Consider the following 18,258-nt stretch of genomic DNA (forward strand, 5'->3'; position numbering starts at 1 on the left):
GCCAAAAGTTGTTACTGGAAAATAATTTCAACCTCAGATAGCAGGATAAGTTCACTGAAGATGTCACTAAACTTGATTGTTTAGTAAAGGATCTTCCTTCCATGTAATGCTCTACCAGTGAATCCACAAAAAGGAAAAAAGAAGAAGCTTGCACCAGTCAAGTATCAACTGATGTACAGAGTTGCAGGGCTAAGCTGATGGTGCATATTACACATCAGAGAGCATTAATTGTGACTAATCACCATATGAGGACTAGCTTGGTAGACGTGTTGTCATTTGGCCAATGACCATGTGTAATGTTTAAAGCCAGAAAGTTGAAAAATCATTAACCATTAATTCTCATATTTATAGGAGCTTTCTAGCTACAGGTACTTTGATCAACTGGTGATGTTGACCCCTCTTCAAGTCATTAATTTACATTTGATGAAAGAAAAGAGGGAAAAACTTATGTTTACATCAGAGTTGAATGACTTGTATTCATCTGAGCTTGAGTTACTGCCTGCTGAAGAGACTTGAAAGCTTTCTGGTAGCTGAAGAAACCCATAAACCAGAAATCAAAATCATCTACAGTAACTATTTCTATGTACTTCTCTGATGGCTTCTTCGCATTCTCACTCTGGTTGGCTGTCTTTATCTTTCTTAATGGGACAACTACCTGCATAAATTGATATTATTTAGAGATCAGAGATGCCAGAGAGGGAGGGGAAGGAGAGAGAGACGTCATGTTATTTTGTTTGTTACCTTATAATGAATTCTGACCAATTTTCCTTCTGGAGAAGACATCTTAATAGATCTCTCACTGCAGAAGGCAAGCTTTTCAGTAGAGATAAAGAGGAGGCCTGCAATAGGACCAGCTGTGGTTGACAAATAACATTGACAAACTCTCAACAATCTTTCTCCTTCACTAACACTAAATAACTGCCTAAAAACTTTCTTCACCCCTCCTACTTGAAGTATCCTAGCCCCCAAGCTCAGCTTCCCTACAAGAGTTTCAGTGATCTTGGTCCCCAACCTCACTGCAGTTACAAAAATTGAGATGAATTTAGCATCCTTCCAGCGTTGATTGAGAAGAAATTTGGCGTTTCTTAATCACAAATCAAAATTTGAATAACTTACTATGCTCTCGGATTCCATGAGCAAATTTGTCAGCTTTTTTCCCTTGCTTGTTCATCCTTTTAAGCATCGAATCTATTTTATCTGCAAATAAGACTAGCTGGTTAGTAAAACAACCTTACGTCATTTATGGTTGAGAAAGAGGGGAAAGGAGGAAAAGAATGATATACCTTGCTTACAGGCGAGAGCTTTATTTGCAGGAGATGGAATATAGCGATGCTCAGCATTTTCAAGTAACAGTCTCGGCATCTTCTCAACTGCATATGATGCTGTTCTGATTGGAATTCCAATAACTTGTTTCTGTGAAGTCTTCATAATTTATGCGCAGTTGCAAACTTCTGGACTTAATGACTCGAACTGTCTTTTCAGTGCAGCTGCAAACTTCTGCAGACTTGTGTGTTTTGCTGTGAGATATGTAGAGGATGCTTAGATTGATCAAATCTAGCATTCCGCAAGTCTATATAAAGAGGTGTCGATAGTTGGTGAACCTCTTAACTTTTTGGTTGCATGACTCAGCTATGGCTCATCGACAAGGACTATGGCATTCAAATGGACTCATTAATATATATATATATATATATATATATATATATTAAGGGAAGATGGAGAAATGATGGCATGTTCGGTTGCTTTAAGAAAAGATATCGTGGGGTCCTAATTTTGATTTTCTCTTGAGTAACTATAACAATATATTTTTGACTGTCAAATTTTAAATTTCCTGAAATCCATTTTTCAAATATATCATGGATCAAGGCGTTTTCTTCTACAATAAACTAGGAATGGGATCATTCTGTTACAGTATCATTAAAAATGAAAGAACTATTCACAGAACACGTAAATTAAATTCATGACTAAACTGGTTTCTTAGAGGTGAAAGGTCTCTTCCTGTTTTGCATAGTTTGCTTCCACAGAATATATTCCTTTGAAATATATGGAAAATCTTTCATCTTTTTCAAGTGGGACAAAGGAAATAAAGAAAATTCTCCTGATTAGTTGGGACATTTCTTAGTCACAAATCCCGACAAGCACCATATGGCTTCTTTCCTTCAATATGCTGACTGTGTGTGGGTATGCCAATGAAGCTTTTTGAGCTGGAATTATAGCTTTCTGATGCCATCCCTCTCTTTTTTATTATAACTAAAAAGACATGTCATTTGTCTTGGATCAACCAAATTGTAAGGTGGTCATTACAATCTTAAAAGCTGTTGGATAGCTTGTCAATTGCAACATCAGACGACCAAGATGGGCTGCCACTTTTTCTTTGATCGTGGAAGTTGATGACTTGCAAGGATAAGAAAAACCCTAAAAAACCAGCAAAGGAAAAGCGAATTGATCAAATGGAATAAGACTCCTCTCTAGCTTGTTCTTCTTACCTACCTCTGTTCTTGAATGCTGAGGTGTTAGTGAGTGGATAATGTATTTCTTTGACTGTGAAGTCTTGCTAATAAAGAGCCACCGAGGGGCAAATACAAGGGACACTTTTGAGTTTAGCCTTTATAGGTATTGCCTTCGCGTTTGAGGAAAGGCAACTGCCATATCATATCCACACCAGCTTCTTCTTTTCTCACTTTGTCAATGGAAGTATTTAACTTAAAAAAATGTCTTCTTTCAAGCGTAGCACCAAGCTGACTACAGCAAGAAAGAAGAGAGGGATAAAGAGTATTAGAATACTTAGAAGTTTACAAAGTAATTTTCAACATAATTTTATTGATGCTCAGCCTATAATTATATATTGAAGATTACATATTCTATTAAGGAAAGATTATGTTGAAGTTTGGTACCAAATCTGGAACAGGATTACTTAGTAGTAATCTACTACATTGCTATTTATCTATTAGCTGATAGCTATCTATTTGTTAGCTGATAGCATTATCTAGATTAGGATGTTTCTTTCAATTCATTTGTTTAAGCTTATCTAAGATTAGACTAGCTTGTTATACAACTCCTTTAATAAAGAAGAACATAGTTAGTACATTTCTTTAGTGTTTCATTTTTCTGTAATGTTTGTTTCCTTCTATAAATAAAACACTGGGGATGGCAGTAACCAACTGAGACATTTTCTGCTCCTTATTCTTTCGACTGTAAAGACTTTAGACTTTGTTCTTTGTTCTTTGTTCTTTGTTCTTTGTTCTTTGTTCTTTTTATTAGTTCATCAACAATAATTTGTTCTTTATATATCAGTTTTTCCAACATATTACAGCAATCAAAAGTATTTATGGATAAAATATTTGTATTAATTTACAAGCATGATTGTAGGCTTGGTTACTGCAGTAAATCATTGGCAGATTTCCTTCACACTTATGCTGCAATTACTTGCATATTTCATGCATTTGTAAATTGCCAGCATCTTCCTTAATATGCCTCTGCAAAATTAAACTTCCATTGGCAAGTCCAATTTTGACTCGTAATAATTTATTTCTTGTTTGAAACAGTGGCTTGGTTAATAAATCTGCAAGTTGGTCTTGAGTGTGGACGTGGCGCACATGAAGAATACCCTTCTGAACTTGATCACGCACAAAATGAAGATCAATTTAGATATGCTTCATTCTTGAGTGGTGAACCGGATTGAAACTAAAGTGAGTTGCGCCAAGATTATCACACAATAGAGAAGGTGGCATTGTCAAGGGAAATCCAAGTTCATGAAAAAATGCAAGAAGCCATAGTGTTTCTGAAGCGCCATTAGCAAGTGTGCGATATTCAGCTTTCGTAGAGGATCAAGCAACAACCTTCTGTTTTTTTGAACTCCAGGAGATAGGATTGCAGCCAAGAAACGCAATGTAAGCCGATGTGGACGTGCGATCATCAATGTTGTCAGCCTAGTCAGCATCACTATAAGTTGTTAAACACAGTGCAACAGCTTTCCCGATATGAATACCATGAAAAATTATTCGCTTGAGATAGCAAAGAAGCCTCTTGGTGGCAGTCCAATGAGTGAACGTGGGCTTGTGCATAAATTGAGAAAGCTTATTGACTACAAAACAAATGTCCGGATGAGTTAAGGAGAGGTATTGCAGGCTGCTAATAATACGCCTATACTTAGTGCTATCCACTGATGTTGTTCCATCTAGTAGATGAAGAGATTGAGTAGTGGATAGAGGGGTGGAAATGTCCTTAGCACCAACCATGTTTTGAGTCTCCAAGATGTCCCGGATGTATTGGTGTGGGGAGAGAAATAAACCTGCATATGTGGGAATGACTTCAACTCCCAAGAAGTAGTGAAGTAAGCCCATATCCTTCAAGGAAAATCGAGTACCAAGAGCAGTAACAACATGTCCTACGAATTGAGTATCACTACCTGTAATCACCAAATCGTCAACATAAACAAGCACATAACAAATAAAGGAGTTATGACAATAGATAAACAGTGAGGAATCAGTTGTAGAATTCTGGAAACCAATTTGCAAAAGTGAAGATCTGCATACATAATCAGGTTATTTGCAAAGCTGAATACCACACCCTAGGAGCTTGTTTGAGACCATAGATGGCTTTCTTTAATCTGTATACATAATCAGGTTTGGATAAATCTTTGAAACCCGGAGGCTGGCAACATATAAACAGTTTCAGACAACATGCCATGTAAGAAAGCATTATTGACATCCATTTATCTCAAAAACCACCCATTCATAACAGCAATGTTCAACACAATTCTAATGGTTGCTGGTTTAACAACCGGGCTAAAGGTTTTTTTATAATCAACTCCAGGACGCTGATTATAACCCTTTGCAACAAGCCGGGCTTTGAATTTATCAACCGAGCCATCTGCCTTTCGCTTGATTCGAAAAACCCACTTACAACCTATGGGCTTCTAGTTTTGGGGAGGAGGAATTAAATCCCATGTACCATAACTCATAAGGGCTGTTAACTCACTAAACATAGTTGCATGCCATTTGGGATGAGATACGGCTTGGCTCACACAAGTTGGTCCAGGGAAGGCGGAAGGGAATGCTTGGACACAGTGTTTAATTGTTTAGGTTTGAAAATATTATTCATCGATCGAGTGGTCATGGAGTGATTACGAGTTGGAATAGTGTCAATTGGTGTTGAACATGGCAAGGGGAAAATGGATGCAGGGAAAGCATGTGAATTAGAATGGAGATGCTCATGATGCAGATTATCAATTGACTCAAACTCATTAATGATTCCAATGGTGGAGTGGAGATCGGCGAAGATGTCGCAGGAACGAGAGGAGCAGGGGAAGGGATTATAGGACATGGAATTGGTTTGAGAAACTGATGGGTATGGTTGGGCGGGCAGGTGGATGATAAATGTCCGAGTGGGTTGATTTTTGAAACTAGACTTTGAGTTTCATCAAACAGTACATGTTTGGACACATAAATTTGAACAGTTAAGGGATCAATGCATTTGTAAGCATTTTGGGTTGGTGAGTATCCTATAAAAACACAAGGAGTGGACTTAGGCTGTAACTTATGGGTGTTGTATGGCTTAGTGAAAAGGTAGCATAAACATCCAAATTTCTATAATATGAGATAATTTGGTTGTTGATGAAAAGAACTTCAAATGGGGACTTATTTTGAAGGAGAGGAGTGGGTTGACGATTTATGAGATAAGCAGCAGTTTGAAATGCATGAGGCCAATAAGAGAGAGGTAAGGAGGCATCATGAAGCAAGGTGAGACCTGTTTCGACAAGATGGCGATGACATCTTTCAGTAACACCATTTTGTTGGGGAGTGTGGGGAGCAGTAGTGTAATGACTTATACCATGATTGGACAAGTAAGGTTTTAACTTTAGAAATTTGCCACCATTATCGAAGTACAAAGCTTTGATGGTGGATTGAAATCTTTTTTCCACCAGCATTTTGAATTGGGGAAAGATGCTAGATACCTGAGATTTTGCAGACATTGGATAGAACCACATATATTTGATATAATGGTCCATAAAAAGAAGATAATATCTTGCACCATAAATCCTAGTAATGTGAGCAAGACCCCAAACATCAGTTTATACAATGTCAAGTGAAGAGTGACTTTGAAAACTTGTTAAACCAAAAGGTTGTTTATACGCTTTATTTGTGGAACAAGAAGTACATAAAGATGAAATTTTTTTTATTGAAACAGGAAGGGATAATATTGATTGACAAGATGCTGAACAATTTTAATTGAAGGGTGTCCAAGATGTTTGTGCCACCATTAAGTGAAGTTTGTTCAAGCACATAAGCAACTTTTTTTGGAGTGGGAGAAGCCATCAAGGAGTTTGGAAACATGTATACGCCATTCTCACACGCACATCTTAGAAGTATTACCCTCGTGGTTTTGTCCTTCAAAAGAAAAAAAAATGGGTGAAGTTCAAGAAAAACATTATTATGTTTAGTGAAGTGATGAACTGAAATGAGATTCTTGTGAATATGAGGAACACATAAGGTATCATGTAAATGAAAAGTTTTGGTAAGTATGGGTAAAGCTAAGGAACCAATGTGTGTAACTGTCAAACCTGTACCATCACCAAGAAGAACCTCATTAATGTTGTCATATTCAAAGTAAATAGATAGGTTTTGGAGATCACCCGTGATGTTATGAGAGGCTGCAGAATCAATTAACCATTTATTATCTTGAGTATCTGAGGATCCAGCACAATTAACAGTCATTGTAGAGGATTGAAGTTTCGGGCAGATCTTGGCTGTGTGACCCAATTAGTCACAATATTGACATTTTGGCTAGAAGCGCCAATTTGGATTAGGGCGGCTCAAATTATTATTGTTGCGCTAGCAGTCTCTAAATGAGCCATTTGAGGGGCGATTTTGTCCTGGTTGGCGAAAAAAACCATTTCCTCTGTTGCTTCCTCTATTTTGCTGAGATACAGAGGAGGCGATTTCCTTGTTGGCAAAGTGGTGGCTAGTAAAGTTTGCAGCAGCCACGAGCTGCTGTGTAGCAGCCTCCATCCTCCTCAAGTAACTCTCATGCCCAACAAGCATATCATGGAGTTCTTCAAAGGCAAGATATTTTTCTCGTTCTATAATAGGAGTAGCAATCTCATAAAATTTTGGACCTAACCCATAGAGGACATAAAGGGTTAAGTCATCATCAGAGATGGGGTGATTAATAAGTGCAATTTCATCAGCCAAGCTTTTGACCATATGAAGATACTCTGAAATCAATTGATTTCCACGCTAGATCAAGGTTAGTTCTTCCTTAAGTTGCATTGCCCTTGTACACGATTTACTTGCATACAATGTTGATAATTTTTTCCATGCCTCGTGTGAGGTTTTGGTTGTGGCAATAAGAGGCGTGATGGAGGGTGAAGTGGATGCAAGGATGGCGCTGCAAATTAGCTTGTCTTGCCTTACCCACCTTTTTTTTTTTGTTGTAGACTGTGGAGTACCTTCTGAGAGAGGGCACTGGGATTCTCTATTAACATAGTCCAGGAGATCATAATCGATGAGAACAGTCTCAAACTGTGCTCGCCATTGAGGAAAGGATGAGGGTGTGAGTTTCTCATTGATTTGAGTGGTGATGTTGAAAACAACAAGAGAAAGTTCAGGGGAGGAGGTAGGCTGATTTGTGGAAGACATGGGGATGAAATTCTCGTTGGAGAGATGATGCTCTGATACCATAAAGAGTATTAGAATGCTTAGAAGTTTACAATGTAATTCAACATAATTTTATTGATGGTCAGCCTATAATTATATACTAACGATTACATATTCTATTAAGGAAAGATTACAACAATCAAAAGTATTTATGGATAGAATATTTGTATTAATTCACAAGCATGATTGTAGGCTTGGTTACTGCTGTAAATCATTGGCAGATTTCCTTCACACTAATGCTGCAATTACTTGCAAGTTTCATACATCTGCAAATTGCCAGCATCTTCCTTAATAAGGGAAAAGAGTAGAAGACTTCTCTGCCTGGAAATCAAACAGTTGGGAAATGACAAGAGGATGGATCTATCAACACTCAATTTATCTCTAAAAACCATTTACGGCCTATTATGTGGCAAATCAATCAAAAAGCATTTATTGTTAGAAAATAAATAGTTGATTGCTTAATTCTAAAAAGGAGTTTCACTAGATAGATACCATGGCTTTATATATGTTTTAAGCTATATTTGTTTTCTGGAAAATTATTTTCCAAACTTTCATGTATTTGTTTGATATTAGAAAAGTTGGTCAACGAAAAACACTTTCTAATAAAAAGAAAATTTGGCTTGGTTTCCAGGAAAGTATTTTCCTGAAAAATTGAGGCGGAAAACAAATTCCGAAAGTTGTGAAAAATTTAGAAATATCATATTATTTGCTGATTATATAAAAATTTGGTCCTCAAACTTTTGATTGCTATATATATTTTATTTTGAATATTTATTTTTCAATTTCATATCTTAAAATTTAATTTTTATATTAACTTTAGTCCTTATTTTATAATTGTTATTTGTTTTCCCTTATCATTTTTTATTGAAATTTTTTCTCTATCAAATTTGGTCCTCATTCTTTTGATTGTTACTTATTTTATTTGAAATAATTTATGAAATGTTAATTATTATTATTTTAATTTCTTCATCTTTCATTTTTTTTATTTTTTAGATTTGATCTCTATTATTTTTATTATTATTTATTTTATTTGAGATAATTTATGAAATTATATTTTTTTTTCAATTTCATTATCATTCAAATTTTTAATTTGTAAGATTGTTCCTCATTATTTTAATAAACTTGAGAAAAAATAAAACATTAATAAGTTATTTTTCAGCTTATCTTCCATGACATAACCAAACACTGGAAATTATTTTTCAATTTATTTTTCATTACACTACCAAACATCGAAAAATAATTCACTTTCCCATAATTCACTTTCCAAAAAAAAACTACTTTCTAGCAAACAAACAAGGCATTAGATTCATTTCCAAATAAAGAAAATATAAAAAATTAGCACCAAACTATTTTGCACTTTTATTTTTGTTCACTCTCCATAATTTCATTAAAAGCATTGGTTATCAATAATATCTAATTTAGTAGAAAAACTTTTAGACAACTTATTTTTTATTGAAAAAATATTTTTTAAAAAAAATTACATACATGATTCAATAATTATATTATTTGTAATTTAAAAAAGTTCAGAATTAAAAAATAAAAAATAAAAATCTTTAAGTAGTACTATTAGAAGAATATCCAACAAATACATAATTTATAGTTTTAGGATCTATTTTTCTTTTCTCAGTAATTAGAATATTTACCTTGACAATCTCATACTTTAAAATATTTTAAAAGAATATTTTTATTATTTTAAAATTCATTTTTTTATATAAGGAACTATGTTAAGAACATTTTTAATATGATAAGAAGAATATAAATCTTAACTGTCACGACCCGATTCTCAGATCCATGACCGGCACATAAACAAGGTCTTCCTCCAAGATTCTATACCTATGCAAATTCAAATTCACAAACAAACTTCACCTCTAAATAACTCAATCAGAGTTCAACGCAACAATAACAACAAAACTAAATTCATAATATAATTTGATTATCTTAATATAAAATTATTACACATTTATAATAATGGAACACTAATTAGACATAAAAAAAAATACAGATTATTTTTGCGGTTAGTTTTGTGGTTGGTGTTGCTCTATATTTCTGTCGGAGGTCCTTGTGAATTTGTCTTGATATTGTGGTACTGTTGGTTGCTAGCTTTTGGTCGTTTGCTTCGCTGTTCCTGCGTTTGGAATTGAAGTTGGTGTGTAGTCCTCCCTTGATGCAGAGCTTGGGCAGGTTGTGTTTTGGGTTTTGCTGTTGGTTCTTTCTGCTGTGATGCATGTTTCGTCTTCAGTTTTGCTTGCTTGGTTTGTTTGGCTATGCTGTAGCCTGGTGAGCCCTGCTGTGGTCTGGTGGAGGTGGCTGTGGTTGGGGCAGCCCTCCTGTTGGCTGAAACAGTTTACGTTGCTCTCCAGTTGCAGTGCTGGATGCCTCTGGTGTTCCTGGTTTGCTTTGTGCTCTGCTGGTTGCTGTTTTTGAGCCTCCTTTTCTGGGGTCAAGGTGGTGTTCTCGATCGTTGTGGATGGTCAGCTGCTGTCTGTTCCTCTCTGTGGATCGAGAGGGTTGCCGATGTTGTTTTTCTTTCAGGCTTTTCATTTGTTCAAGCTCCCGTTGGGTTTCTTTGTTCACGTGCTTTGTTCTCTTGGTTGTTGCTGGCCGGTTGCTTCTTGCTGCTGCTTGGGTGCTTTTGGCTGATTATACTGCTTCCTCTGTCTTTGTTGATGAGTTAGCTTGTGTCGCTGGCTCGTCCACTGTTCCGAGATTAGTTTCTAGTTCTTTTGGTTTGGGCTGTTTGTAGTTTTTGAGGGGTTTGTTTCTCTATGTATAAGGGGAGTGTTTCTTTCTCTGATTGTATTTGTATATATTTTTGACTTGCTCGTTTAGCTTTATTTCTCTTTTGATTTATATAATTTTTTATATTTGATAAAAAAATATATACAGATTACAAAAAAAAAAAAAAAAAAAAGATTCTCAAGCTTCAATAACAATGATTTACAAACAAGTTATAAGCCTTAAAAAAAATAAATAATAACATTGTGGATTCAACAACTCGATAAATAATTAACACTTAATATATATATATACATGAGGTAATATAATAATATATATATATATATGACTCTAGATTCTTAAAAAAAAAAATTCTCAAATAAATTATACCATGTTACAAGATAAAGCTTTATATTGTATATAAAATATTTGCTGGTCCATTTATGACTTGGCTGCAGATGGGGTTTTTTTTTTTTAATTAAAGAAAATGATAAGAGTACAAAAAAAAGGTTTATCTAAAAGGTACGAGAAACAGAACCATTCTGGCTTTAGATCATTTATGTTTGCCTGGGTATGCATTCATTAGTGGGCCTCGGTCAAAAAACATGGCTATGCCCGTGTTTCATATGAACTTCGGCCACTGGAGCATAGATTTGATTACACTGATCCAGAGAAGCAATTAAACTCAAAAAGAAATTAATTGCAAGGTGTAGCAAAATATGTGCCTCATATGCTACTGAGAAGAGTTGAGATATAAATGGATTCTTTACAACTTTGGCCATAAAAGAAAAGGAAAAAAAAAATACATCAACTGACTACTTCTACAAGTCTAGGTTTGTAATGTAGAACTACAAAAGATAAATAAAATGTTGTCCTATCCCAGAAATGCTGCCATATTTTCCACAGCTGCTGCCTATACAGATGTCTATAGTTTTCTCTCCCTATGGCTTATTTGAGTGGCACCAGAATAAACAAAATGACATTAGACAACTTTCGCTTGCAAATAAGCAGAAGCGCAGAACCTTATTCAGGCTAAAATGGAGAACTCAGTAACCCGACATGAACACATGCGAAAATTCTTCTGTCTTTTGTACATTTGAAGCCGGCCACATTCGTTTACCTATGAGTGGTTGTAGGCGGCATCGGATATGTCATAGGACCCATGTTCATCGGTGCACCGGGAACCATTGCTCCTGGTACTGGAGCTCTAACACCATAAGCCATGTGTGCTGGTGCTGAAAGATTCACTGGGGTGCCAACTGCTGAAACAAGGGGGCCTCCTATAGGCTGGCCTATAGTTGGTGGACCATATATACCGACTCCTGGGGGACCAGCTGGGTGTGGAGGTGGTTGTTTAGCTGCTTTGCCCGAGGAACCTGCCACAGCAGAACCATTTGTTTGACCAGTTATCGGTCCTTGAGGTGTTGCAATATCTCCATTGCCAACACTGGTGATATCATGAATGCTGGAGCGCCTCCTATCTTTGTTCATTGAGTTAAGACGAATAAAATACTTTTGAGCATGGCTGGCTACTTGGGTAGGTGTTCTTGTCACCACAAAGTTTCTTGATATACTTCGCCAGTCACCCTTCCCATATTTGTCCAAACCAAGGAGAAATAACCTGTTCATCAGAAGGTTACAGAAGTCAATACCACCAGAAAAAATCTAATATGCCATGCTTATAGGTTCTTACTAAGTGTGTTAATTGAAAGAGAATATGCACATTGCCACAGAAGAGAACTTAGGAAAACACAGCACATGTCCTTCATGTTTTACAATTCCAAAAACCATACAATCATAGCTCCTCAACAAAAACACATAATACAAACTCACATCTTCAGCTAATTATTTGTGTAGCATCGAGCAGGAAAATCCCAAAGCAAACATACTGGGTGAGAGAGTATGCCTTTTGTTGTGTTTGTCTGTGTTGGGAGGAGGGGGGTTGAATCACGTTGTTAGAATTATTTTTTTTCCAAACCTGTGATAGCAGTCACATAGAGGCCATAATCACAATGAAAATGAGCAATTGAAATTAGCTTTGCTTCAATGGCCTGAATGAGAGAGGTGGTGGAAAAAAAAGAAAGCAATCCCACTAAAACCCTCTAGGAATCATCTTACTGGATTTCGACTGCTGAATGTGTGCAAAATTATGCAACAGTATTCTTCAATCAATCTCTCCAATTGTTGTTACAAGACTCCCTTATTCTGTAACATAAAGCCAACATAATCTATGCTCTACTAGTCTCATTATTCAAAGAGGAAAGACTTTCAACAAGGAACTGTTGCAATAATCCATAGATCTAGGCTTTTGATTGGCAATTTGAAGGAAACTAGCAAGACAATGGATTAAGAAACCAGAAAATCCAGTAATAGAAGCTAGAGCTTAATAACAGCTTCCAAACACCACAGAAACAGCAATAGATACATTTTGACCTAATACAGGAAAATCCCTGTAACCTATCCACCAACTGAACAAATCAAATGAAGCCAAAAACACTTACAGGTAGCTCCACTACTAGCCATGAGACCATTGCTTTAACCATCCCCTATCATCTTGGTAACAGGCTTCGTTACTTGATCAAAGATTTCTCAGTTGTGATCTTTCCGGGAGAGAGAAGAAACAAAGTGAAATGACTTTGACAACCAAGCTCCATTAATTTGCAACAAGACCTCCCTGATCCCGTGTACAGAAATTTTTTCTGATTTCCCCCGTGGAAGAATAAGACAAATTTACCCAAATGCATCTAGTGCCATGTGGAAGCGCAATGGCTGAAACCACACTATTTTTTATGAATCTTTAGAATTTCCAACCTCATCGCTAAAGCCTAAAGGTCATAGGGTTTGAACAAATAAAACATCCAAAATGCATAAAGGAATATAAAAGATGTTAAGGACGCAATCTGGGATGTAATTTAGTGCTGAAAAACAAGTTTACATGTATTAAATCTTCTTGAAATATTGAATGTTTTCATATCTCATTTGAATAGTCTCCCCCTGATCAATGGTATAAGAATTTATCCAACTCTAAGGTGGAGCCAAATCAGAGGGTTGCCTAAGCAAATGAGATACAAGTTTAATGTTTATCCAACTCTAAGGCCTTGAACTGTAAGCAAAGAAGAAACTTGAGACATGAATATTGTGCTTTTATGTTTTAGATAGACAAACATCTTGTTTGAAGAGAAATAGTTGTATTAAGGCTAGGGTATGTAAGAGAGATAGCATGCTAAATCTCCAAATTTAAAGTGAAATTCTTTCATGATCTCTGTTAATGGAGTAGTTCAATCAACCAAAGAACAAAAGAAAATTTTCTCACTCTTCTTTAAAATTAATATTATTGCAATGGAAGAGAATACAGAGAAGCAAACCAGATCCCTATTCCAAGCAATGATGCACCAATGAAAGATTCTACTTTATACATCAGTTTCAAGCTTCCATTCACATGCTTGAAACATTAAAGTGCTCGTCTACTGGAACAACTTTCTAGACAATCAGCCCTGTCATCTTAGCTATTCTCTGACAACTGAATCTACATAACAAGGTTTATAGCAACGCAATTCAATTTTTTGGGTTTTTCTTTGTTTTTTTGCTATTTTTTATTTTTCTGAAAATTTATCAAAAATATGGGTCAAAAATTGGGTAGCAACAAGTCTTATCGAATCTTTAGCTTTAGAATAAGAATCACCAGTCATTTCATCCTCCCACAAAACTGAGGACATTTCATTTTCCCAATCCCTAGACCAGCATCTACAATTGTTGTAGGTAAGACTATGTACTAGCTGTTTTGAAACAAATAATCCAAAGCAAAATATGAGGCTGAACACAATTCAATCAGGAATACACTAGCGTAAAAGAGAATGAAAGGGATAGTACACCCTAAAAGTCATGGAAATCCAGTTCAGATCCCAAACAAGCACAATGGTGATAGATTCTGGTAGCAAGTGTAACAAATACTTCTCTCATGGTTTTGAAATCACCTCTTATTCACCCACTTTCTATCCTCTCAAGATTTCCAAAACCTACAGATTTGATCAGTGATTAGCTAGCCCTAGGGTACATTCAGCAGAAAATGCATACTGAAATTATTTGAGCAAAGTCAAAGGAAAATCACAGCTTGCAACAACTCTATCAACAATAACCACCAGGACACCTTGATTTGAAGATAAATAAAATGATAATTTACCTGTGCTCATCCTCGGTCCAAGCAATCCCCTTACGGCGCTCCTGATCTGACCTTGAAGCTTTATTACCATGATTGGACTCGCTATTATGATGTCCTAAGTGACCACCCTTCTTTCCAGTTCCTTCATCACCAGCATGGCTCGTTGAACCTTCTGAAGAAGAACTATAACAAGGTAAAGGCACACAGCCAGCTTCAATCTGGTTAATATCCTCAACCAGAAGCTCGTAGTGATGTTTAATCTCTTCTATAGTTTTACCAGGTACATCCTCTGCAATTTTCTCCCACCGATCTGAAGCATCTTCAGGATAAGTAGCAAGGGCATTCTCGAATGCCTTGTCATGTTCTCTAGTCCACAGAGAGCCACTGCCTCCTTCATCTACAGACATCTAGCCTTCTCTGAATTATCAACAGCCAAATCACTCACGAGATGAGGAAAAGATATATACCAAATTGCTCCAGAATCTAGGCCAGACTATAAGCCAGTCACCAAAACCATGGATTTTTCTTGAAGGTTGGATCTAAATTATTTCTATATTTGGTATCACTAACAATCGGATTGACAGTAGACTATAATTATGGAAAGCAGGATATGTTAAGCTATAGAGGTAAGCAAGAAGAGGAAAGAAGATAGACACCAGAAAAGGCCAAGAAAGATGAACCAGAGTTCACCTCCAATAAAAACCACACAGCCCCAGTGGAGTATGTGAAGAGTTCAATGGTGATTTGCTCCTCAATTCAAAAACTTGGACTCTTGTGAATTACTGACCTACTGATAAATGAAAAGGCATCGAAGTATGGTTAGACCATGAGAAATATCTGAAAAATTACTAATTAAAAGATGCAATAAATAGCAGCAAATAAAAATATACAGAAATTATGCCACGGTGAATTTAAGGGTAAATGGTAATTAGGGTACTGGACAGTGAGATATGAAAGAGACAATGGAGAAACCAGACAAAGAAGAATAATAACTCAGAAGCCTACAGTGAATAATAAGAGTATTCACAAGGCCATTTCTAATTCCAACAAAAACAAGTTAACTGTGTGCCCTACTTGACAACAACAGTTTTAACAGCACAGGCCCACAAATAATTTATCACTCCACAACACTGCTATTTTTATCCTCAAATTTTACAGTATATATAGGCTCCAACCTCCTAACTCTCTGTTTTTTCCAATGAAACTAAACAGTTGAATTACTCGCATATAAACTGCAAGATTGCGATCCAAAATAGAAACTTTCAAAACAAAGGAGGAAGGGCAAACGAATACAGCAGAAAGTTTTGAAGTAGGAAATAAGCCATTGCATCCATCTGGGTCTCGATAGAGAGGAGAAACTCAAATCAAACTATAAAAAAAAAAAAAAAATCAAAAAAGTCTTAATTTGTCCTAAATTCAGAACCCTCAGCATAATCACTCCTCTTGGACTTTCTATGATAATCATGTTTGCTTGCATCAATGAAGCACCAACAACAGTAAAACTTTTAAGTGATACCCCCGGAATCAACTACAGCATTAAATACCCTCCTGGGGAAAGACAAACTTTCATTAAAGTGAAACAACCAGTAATCAAGGATTTCTGTTTTCCAACTCTTGGTTTCATGGCTTAAAGGAAAAACCTAACTCCAGATTCCTTCTTTTTTCACAGTCCAACCTCAGTAACCGTACAAAACACCAGAAAATGAAAGACTACCTACAACTCAGTTTCATAAGATTTTGACATTGCAACTAACACACAAAACTTTACTTTCAAAACTGGTACTAATCAAGTATGAAAAACAATAAACTATGGGGGGGAATTAAACGGGTAAAAAAAAACCAACCTTTACAGTGCAAAACCTCCCTTCTCCCCCACCTCCTTCTCCATGTCACTGTGAGTTTTTGAACTTCCCTTTGAAACTAACAAAAGCTGATAACTTGGCAACTTCTACAATGCTTTATTGACAGAACCCACAAGTTCAATAAAACAGAATTAAGAGCTAATAAGCACAAAGATTGGGAGTATCCAGAATTCGGATAAAGCAAAAGAAAAAACCAATGAAAGCAAACAAAAAATGAGGCAAGAAAATAGCCTGTAAAGGTAAGAAATTTACAAAGGGCAACCATAGAAATTATGAATGATGTTGATGGGTTCTCCTAAGAGAAAAAATCATGTAAGGAAGGGTCCATCCATGAACAGGACGGGTCACTGGTCCCATCTTCAATAATAACAACTTGCTTACACATATAAAAAGACAGCTTGGATTGATAAAGGCTCCCCCAAGTTGACACACACTGGAGACCTCTATACCCCATTAATATCTGACAAAAGATAGCAAAAAAAAAACACCCTTGTGAGTAAAAAGTGAAGGGAAAAAAAAATTGTTTTCATCTTCTTCACTTTTTTTTTCTCCCTCTTCTTCTTTCCTTTTTATCCAAAATGGACCAAACCGAAGATTCATTGTCAGTATATGAAGATAACCATGTAGAGGGAAAAAACAGATATTATATTTAAATTTAAATAATTATAAGACATGTGAATGATCACCTTTGTGTTTTCTTCTACACGGATATGAGTGAAAAAATCTAGTAAAGGTTCGATCTTGAAACTGGTTGGTGCTCCCTTTCTTTTCAGTTTCTGATGAGTGATGACGATGCTGCTGCTGTTAAAACACCAAACAGTACAGTAATACAAGATTATCAATGATTTTTTAGGATAATTTTGTTAATTAATATATTGAAATTCCTATTTTGTTTTTTCGGATAAGTGAATTTCCTATTTTATATGTCTATGAATTAGGTATATTATTTTTATTTTTTGTAAAGGCTCTTCACCAATCATTAATCAATTGATGACGTGATAATAGATGTTTTTTAAATTTTTAAATATATATATATATATTAAAAAATAATATTTTAAAAAAATTATTTTTAATGTTATCATATCTAAAAAACACTTAAAAATAATTTAAAAATAAAAATAATTTAAAAAATATTTTTAAATTACAAAACAAAGAAGTTCTTCATTAACAAACTCTAGAGATTCAATTATTGAAGTTTCATTAATTTTTTACAAATACGGATACAATGACATAATTATATAAATCATTGTACAATATAATTTTTACAATTTAAATGTTGAGTTATCTTCTATAGTAAGATAATGTCACTTGTGAGATACGGTTATAAGATATGAGAAGATTGCAAAATATGTATGCTACAATAAAATTTGTCGCATGATATGTCAAAAATAGAAACTAGAGGCTAAAAAAAAATGGCATCATTCTTAACAAATTTTTTAAAAAAATTAATATGAATATCCCGAGTTACTACATGATATTAATCTCAAGTTTTTACCACTAAACCGCTTACTACATGATTTTCTTAATAATTTTTAACAAATTCAGATGCCAAATGTTATTATTTCGAATCAATTGTAAAAAGTCAATCTTTCCTTATCTTTTCAATCTAGATATGTTATCTTATTATATAAAAATTATCATCATGTTAGCTATTTGCCTTGCTTTTTTTTTAATCCAACATGTTCATCGATAACATTATTTGATGTGGTTGATTTTATTTGGTATTATAATAATATTATTTTTAAAAAATATATTTTTGACTAATCCAAAACACTAAAAACATTAATTAAAAATAAATAAATAAATATTTTAATTATTTTTAAAATACAAAATGAGACACACTCTAAATTTTATTCTAAATTAG

The 18,258-nt window shown here is 35.1% G+C and overlaps 2 protein-coding genes across 7 annotated transcripts; both read right to left on the bottom strand.

The window, feature by feature from the left end:
- Positions 1–314: 314 nt before the first annotated feature.
- On the bottom strand, positions 315–1,635 carry LOC118049630 (GEM-like protein 4). Its single transcript, XM_035059675.2, has 4 exons — positions 1,284–1,635; positions 1,117–1,197; positions 742–1,016; positions 315–655 (listed from the first exon to the last, which is right to left on the bottom strand). The coding sequence occupies exons 1-4, from the start codon at positions 1,426–1,428 to the stop codon at positions 452–454; spliced, it is 705 nt and encodes a 234-aa protein (XP_034915566.1). The 5' UTR covers positions 1,429–1,635; the 3' UTR covers positions 315–451.
- Positions 1,636–11,083: 9,448 nt separating this feature from the next.
- LOC118049631 (transcription factor SRM1) lies at positions 11,084–16,594 on the bottom strand. 6 transcript variants are annotated; one of them, XM_035059680.2, is made up of 4 exons: positions 16,377–16,594; positions 15,223–15,319; positions 14,554–14,949; positions 11,084–11,994 (listed from the first exon to the last, which is right to left on the bottom strand). In XM_035059680.2, the coding sequence occupies exons 3-4, from the start codon at positions 14,937–14,939 to the stop codon at positions 11,490–11,492; spliced, it is 891 nt and encodes a 296-aa protein (XP_034915571.1). In that variant the 5' UTR covers positions 14,940–14,949; positions 15,223–15,319; positions 16,377–16,594; the 3' UTR covers positions 11,084–11,489. The 6 variants fall into 6 exon arrangements, with proteins under 6 accessions (XP_034915571.1, XP_034915568.1, XP_034915570.1 ...); XM_035059677.2 differs by having other exon boundaries at positions 15,223–15,322; XM_035059679.2 differs by lacking the exon at positions 15,223–15,319.
- Positions 16,595–18,258: the final 1,664 nt, after the last annotated feature.

This window comes from Populus alba, chromosome 7, assembly GCF_005239225.2.
Source record: "Populus alba chromosome 7, ASM523922v2, whole genome shotgun sequence".
In the NCBI taxonomy this organism is placed as follows: domain Eukaryota; kingdom Viridiplantae; phylum Streptophyta; class Magnoliopsida; order Malpighiales; family Salicaceae; genus Populus; species Populus alba.